This window comes from Abramis brama (genome assembly GCF_963993115.1).
Source record: "Abramis brama genome assembly, chromosome: 17".
Taxonomy (NCBI): domain Eukaryota; kingdom Metazoa; phylum Chordata; class Actinopteri; order Cypriniformes; family Leuciscidae; genus Abramis; species Abramis brama.
This window is the reverse complement of record NC_139979.1, coordinates 21,251,150-21,258,267: the sequence shown is the minus strand read 5'-3', so window position 1 is coordinate 21,258,267 and position 7,118 is coordinate 21,251,150. Positions and strand designations below refer to the sequence as shown.

The window sequence follows — 7,118 nt, the reverse complement described above, 5'->3', positions numbered from 1 at the left end:
CAGAAGAAGATGCTTTTTCATTGCTGTGATGATCTAATCAGCCTAATGGACTGGGTTGTAGCCAGAGCCGAGGGGTTTCTCAGAGATACACAATGTGAAAAGAACACACTAGCCTCGCAATTACCCGGTCAAAGAGCGATTCAGGAAGCTTTATTGGGGCAAATGGAGGAAACAGCAGAAGTGGATCTCTGGCACGCTCACAATAGACATGGTAACAGTAGGTTTCTTTCTACACATCCTGTGGTGCTTGATGAGCTGTTATTGAATGGACTGGAGGAGTGATACTGGATACATGGAGTCCTGTGATGTATTTGATGGAACTAGGGAGGTATTGAGCAGAGATTACTGGTGATAAATGATTTACCAATTATCAGGATTCAACGGACATTCATCTCACAGATGGAATACACTTCCATTTTATTCATACCTTAATGAAATTTGCTTGGATTGACCAACCAGAAAGGCAGTTCAAATCATTAATACTTGATCTCTTTTTTTTTTTATAGTACTTGAAGAATATATTTCTAGAAGATGTGAAAGCATCTGCATGAATAATTCAGTAAAATGTTTATTATTAGATCTGTAAAGTTGAGGTGGGGCCAATTTTCATCCACCAAATAAAGTAGTCACACCTCAAAAGGATTTTGACAATTTCACAGATAAATTTTTTTTTTTTCAGTGTTTTAAAATAGTATGAACTTCACTTTTCTGCTTTTTAACCCTCTGGTATGACAAGTCAGTATATATGTATATATATATATATAATTTTTTTATTTTTTTTGTCATAGTTTTGACAGCTGTATTGAATTTGGAATATTCGTTAAAGCTTCCGTGTTTCTGTTCCTTCAGGTTGTATGTATCAGGGTCAGGACTGTCGGTTGGTCATTCACTATGAGCAAGGTTTCTCTGTCATAGCAGATGGAGACGACAGCTCTCTGGCACGGACACTTTTCAGCTACCCGTTTGAAAAGCTGAAGATGTCTGCGGACGACGGCGTACGGATCCTCTATCTGGATTTTGGTGGAAACGAGGGTGAAATTGTGAGTCAAATCTGAGGTTCATTAAGCAGCAACAAAATAAGTCATCCATGCTGAGAGTGCTGTGTTTTGCTATTATTTAAGTTAGATTAAAAAATAAAACAATAATTAACTACTGATCTAATAATTTATTTAGCTTCATCGTAATGATTCATAACAAAATGAATCTGATTCAGTGAGTCATTTGCGTCATTAGTAAATGTTCATGGACGTCTTAGTTGCTGTACAGTATATATATTAGGGCTGTTAAGTGATTTTTTTTATTATTTTTTTTACATCTAATTAATTACATGACATGACAATTAATTAACCTAATTAATCGCAAAATATTCGCACATTCATTTTGGTCAAATAATTAACCCCCAAAAGATAATTTAAAGTCATTATTGTGGCAAATGAGTAAAGCATCAAATATTACAAAAAGTAGATTTAGAAAATTGTTTTTTATTAATAATGAAAACTACTTTTTTGATGAAATGATACTCTAAATAAGAAACTAAAACTATGAGTAGGTGGCGGTAAATGTCTAAATGAGTAAGTCATTGAGTCATTCATTCATTCGATTGGTTCAAATGGCTGATTCATTCAGGAATGAAGTAAATGGCTCTCTTTATGAATGGGCCATTGAATCACTGGTTCACCCGACTGATTCGCTCAAAATGCAGATTCTTTCATAAATTAAACACTGCTGTGTGTTGCTCGGAGACTAACAACAGTTCTGCTCTGGCTTTATAGGTAATATTTTCATTGGCAATATTGAGCCATGACATGTAAGATGACCCTGGGGCGGGTGCGTTAAATGTATTAATAATTTTAACATGTTTTCCCCTGTAACTTATTAAAGGAGAACTCCGGTCAATTTTAACATTGAGCTAATTTTTTTGTAAATTTCGAGTGCTGTCAGTACAGAGAACAACGACAAAAATCGGTGTTGCCTACACCGTGTTATCCTCTTTTTAAAATTTGCACCCTGTTGACTTAAATGGGGCAAGTTTTAAACCTGCTTTTAGCCTCTTAACATCCTTCATGTGTCATTACAAGTGCACAGCCAATGTGAGTGATTCCTTCAGAGTGAACACGGTGAATCTGACTGCAGTAGATGTGAAAGATATGAATAAAAATGAAGTTAATTCGGCCAGCGCTCATACCTGTATTTATTTCCTGTTTTCGGTCGAAGTCCACAGTAGTCGATTGTCGAGTTCTCCACTGTTGCTTAGTTACCTATGATCACGCGCGTGAACTCGACAATCGACTACTATGGACTTCGAGAGATAGAGATATATATATATATATATATATATATATATATATATATATATATATATATATATATATATATATATATATATATATATATATATATATATACATACACAGGGGTGCACATAACATTTTTGGTCTTGTTCTCAGGGGAGAACCTGGGGTTGTTGCTTGGTCCTCACATTTTCAAATGCATTTTTTCCTTAACCCACCTCACGGGAGGAACAAATTAGAGGGATGCATGGATAATGTCATGTGACATGATTCACATGAACTTTAATTTCAACTGAAAATTAAGAGAAGAAGTGCAACAGAATGTCTGATCTTTAAAACCTTGTAACTTTCAAAATAACATAACTGTTTCAAGCTCTGGAAATTAAATGTGCAAATATCTGCTTTTCTAACTCTGAAAACCAAAGAAATGACAACTTTAAAGCGCTTACTAGAGTTACTATCTTAAAGCAAGCCTATCCAACACCACAGATTGCGCACCTATCTATCCCCAAATCTTAGGTACGCAAATGAGGGTTGCGGCAATTCATCTGGTACGCATTGTTTAATTGGGTAGCGCATGCGCACCTGCGCACCACTTATGTGCACCCCTGTATATATATATATATATATATATATATATATATATATATATATATATATATATATATATATAATCAATAGGAGGAATTCTTGAGAGCAGGAAATGATGCATGTCTGTACTGATAGATGGTCCAAGTTCCTGAGAAGATCTGCCCGATTGTTGCTCTCAACATGTGTTTGTCACATCAGGAACTTCCCTTCATTGCTTAATACCTTGTTTGTTTTTTGTTTTTTTTCATTCACAGCAACTGGACCTGCACTCCTGTCCCAAGCCTATTGTTTTTATCCTCCACTCCTTCCTATCAGCCAAGATTGCAAGATTAGGATTGGTAGCCTGAGACTGAACTGTCATAGACTGAAACAGTGACGTGATTATTTCAACACTGAGAAGGGAAATCCAGAACGAGGTGGAACTCGCAAGACTAAGTGAGGACGATGATGCAGAACTGACACTGTAGCAGACCTCTGAATGATTTTAATTGCATTTCAGTAATGATAAACTATGTATTTTTCAGAGAAATATTAATTATAGTGAAACACAATTTCACATTGATTTTCTAAGAGAAAAAAAAAAAACTATATAATGAACACTAGCTTGTGATTGGAACTAAATATTACACTGGAAGTATTATTTTAGAATCCAAAACAGCAGAGTATTCAGCACTTACAGTACCATTCACTTCTATATAAAGGTAGGGAAGGCGGCCATCTGTGTGACAGCTGTCTGAGTTATTGCATCTGTCTGGCAGCTAATGTGGATTAAAGAAAGGCTAGTTTAAACCGTGTTAATGCACATAAAAGTTAAAACATCTCGTTTAGTTTCTGGTGCTTTCACTCGGGAAATGCACTACACCGATGGTTGAGCAGAATCAACAAGGACATTCTAGAGTGCCGGTCATCAAAGAGGCATGTCAACAAACTGTCTGCTTTCACAAGGCCTTTGTGACAAAAGGGGAAAATCGAGACAGGGTCAGCCCTCCCCTTCAGAACAGTGTATCTGTTTCCACAGACAAATGGAGTTTCGGTGACTTTAACAAACGTTCCGCTTTCAAAATCGGGAGTACTGCTGTACAAACCTGTGACATGCAAAAGAAAACTTTAGAAACGCTGCCACATTTGTGTAGTTGTTTTTTAATATTCATCAGAAGAATGTTCTCAATTAGTGCGTGATGTGCATGCATGTACGTTAGCATAACAACTATTGTGGAGGCTCGGATTCGCTCTCGTTGGCCTGTGGTCATATGCAGACACAAAGGCCATTCAAGTACTTCAGATGTCAGATTATAAATTAGACTACTCGAGAATTTCCAAGTTAACCAGCAATTAGTGTCCATTGTCGGGCACTGAGCGTTCCCAGAGCACTGCTCCATTGAAGGGGTTATGCATTTGGGGACAGTAGGGCCCCTGTGGCACAGCCTTTGTCTCATCTGTGAAACCGTCCCTGCCACATTCCAGCGAACATGACAGATCCAGGAGTCACAGGCCTGGGAACCTGCTTTCGACAGTAAAGGGATATTTCATTCTAAAATGAAATTTGTGTCATTTTCTCGTGTCATTTCAAACTCGATTGGAACACAAAAGATAATGAATTTGAAGAATGATTTTGTTCAAATTATGAAAGTCAATTCAATTTTGAAAGTCAATGAAAGTCCAAGACTTTCAAGCTCCAAAAGGACATAGTGTGAAGTTATGCTAGGTTCATGCCATGCCATAATTACTAGATGGCAAGCTGACTCAAAATGATGCATTTGTATGGCAACACTGTTATCGGCAAAGTGAATCTGAGTAATTTGAGTACTCAAAAGACAAGACCACAATACAAATAACAGTTGTTATGCAAATGCCTTTGTTAAACATAATTTATGTAGTGTAACATTAGATTAATAAACTTTGTGCTTGCTTGACTAAACTATTGTATGTCAAGTTTCAGATTATTCTTTCGGTAATAACATGAACATAGTTATTAATAATAAATACTTACAAAGATAACAAATATTATGTAATAACTACATTTTAAAAGTCAGCTTTCAAGCTTTAATTACAAGTTCTAGGATGTAAATGCGTTTTACAAGTTGGGAATCTCGTAATTACTGTAATTTTGACATGGTGTGAACGCACCTTTAATACATACGACTTGACTGGTATATTTAGGTCTACTGAAGCGACTTAATTACTTTACGTGATTCATTCTTAAATTAAAGCACTGGTCAATGCAAATCCAAATATTGTGATATATTTGGACTCCATTGACTTCAATAATGTGGACAAAAACATTCTTCAACTTTTTTTTATTTTTATTCAGCAGAACAAAGTCATACAGGTATGGAATGATAAGAGGATGAGTAAATGATGGTGTGAATTAAATACATTTTCAGATTCTACACACATCCTCTTCTGTGTTTTACTCATTACTTCTACTGTTTAGGAACAATAACGTTATTTATGCTTCCTCATTTTCAGCTTAAGTTTCAATAAATGGTCACTGGGAGGAAGTTTGAAGTTCTGAAAATTACAGCATGTTTTCATAGTACAATGAACTCTTCTGAAACGATCAAGGAAAATTTGATTCCTCATGATAGGAACCCTTTTTATATCAAGACGTCAGCATGGAAAACAAAGTGAGACACTTAAACACTGTAGAAAAGAGCTTTTTGTCAGTCTGCAGTTTAATAGAGTTCCAAATACTGATTCAAAGCTGGGGAAAACCGAGTATCACAATGTATCGAAATAAACAGAAACCCTATTAAAAGAATCTGTTTTATTATTCACTATCATAACATTGAATTCCACACTATTAACCAGAGCAGCTCTGTTGATAAGTAGCGAGTGAGTTCAGATTGCATGTTGCCTTTGAGGGCTCTCAGGGCTGCCAATGTAATGTGCAACCCCCCTCCCTCCTTTCCCATCACCCCTCTGGGCACCCAGAAGTGAGAACAATGGCCCTGTGTGGGACTGGAATGTGTCCGGCAACTTTGCCAAACGAGACACCCTCAACCCTCTCTGGGCAAGGAGTACCAGGGAGCAAATACTCTTTATGACCTCAGCCCAGTGTGACCTTTTGATCCGAACACAGCAGTCATTTCGGGGCAAACTACTTGCGAGATCTGTGCAGCGGAGGTTTAGCGCCGATAGCTTGTGTGTGATAAACAAAAAGACGTGGTAATCAGAGGGCATGATGAGGTTTTGGAAAAAAGCTTGAAAGTTTCACGTGTTCCTTGTTTCATGCTCGAGTGGTGATTTGAGTGAACTCTGATTACTGAAATGTGATCTGGTCAGAAACGCCCTCTGACTGATTTTCATGATGCAAAACAGGGTTTCTCGGAAAACATGCAGCCATATTTGGCTGTTGTTTGTCAGACAGAGTTCACGACATTTCTTTTCTAGTGAAAACCATATAAAATAACTTTTTAATACATTAAAATCAATGATTATCACAAATGCGTAAAAAACAACAAAAAACATAATAATGTACATGCCTCCTGTCAGGAACATTTCCATGATTAATGCTGTGAGAAGTTATATAGCATTAGAAGCTCTTTTCTACAAGCTTATACAATTTTTGTAGCATCATATTGTTCTTATGACATCCTGCTGCAGGTTTACCTTCAACATTTCTGACTGAAAATTCTTCTGTTCATCTTTTAGAAGATTTCTCCACAACCCAATCAATCACCTGTGGATGAGAAAAGTGTGTGCGTGGAAATCTATTACATTATATCAATTTTGAAGGCATCTTACAAAATCAAATCACTCAAAATAAAATAACAGTTGTAAACTGTCATGTTCAACAACTCAGGTGTGCCAGGCATCTCAAACTGAAGTGTGTGCTTTACCTGTTTGACATTGTTACTGGCTGCTTTCTTCATTTCCTCGTGAAGGCCACGTGAGGTTTTCAGATCCTGTTGCAAAACAAACAGGTTGCTGATGCATAACGGCTTAATGAAGAACACTTTAGAAGCTAAGCTTTGCTATTGATTTATTAAATTTATGCATGCATACACCATTCAAAATTCAAGTCAGTAAGATTTTTGTTTGAAAGAAAATACTTTCATTCAAGTATGCATTAAATTGATCAAAAGTAACAGTAAAGAAAGATGGTTACAAAAATAACCTATTTCTAATAAATTATTTTCTTTCCATTTATCGTAGAATCCTGAAAAGAAAGTAGCAAGGTTTCCACAAAAATATTAAGAACCTTTTTCAACATTGATAAGTGTTTTTGATGTC

At 36.4% G+C, this 7,118-nt stretch overlaps 2 protein-coding genes across 2 annotated transcripts in view; one reads left to right on the top strand and one right to left on the bottom strand.

Moving 5' to 3' along the window:
* Positions 1-5,272, top strand: part of sntb1 (syntrophin, basic 1) — a 36,184-nt gene extending 30,912 nt beyond the window's left edge. The window contains exons 6-7 of the mRNA XM_084088327.1: positions 850-1,040; positions 3,137-5,272. Of these exons, the coding sequence (XP_083944453.1) occupies positions 850-1,040; positions 3,137-3,229 (284 nt within the window). The 3' untranslated portion in view covers positions 3,230-5,272. The remainder of the gene's footprint in view (positions 1-849; positions 1,041-3,136) is intronic.
* A 1,157-nt stretch (positions 5,273-6,429) lies between these two features.
* Positions 6,430-7,118, bottom strand: part of mtbp (MDM2 binding protein) — a 27,944-nt gene continuing 27,255 nt past the window's right edge. The window contains exons 21-22 of the mRNA XM_084088326.1: positions 6,725-6,790; positions 6,430-6,564 (exon numbers count right to left, since the gene is read on the bottom strand). Coding sequence (XP_083944452.1) covers positions 6,526-6,564; positions 6,725-6,790 — 105 coding nt within the window. The 3' untranslated portion in view covers positions 6,430-6,525. The remainder of the gene's footprint in view (positions 6,565-6,724; positions 6,791-7,118) is intronic.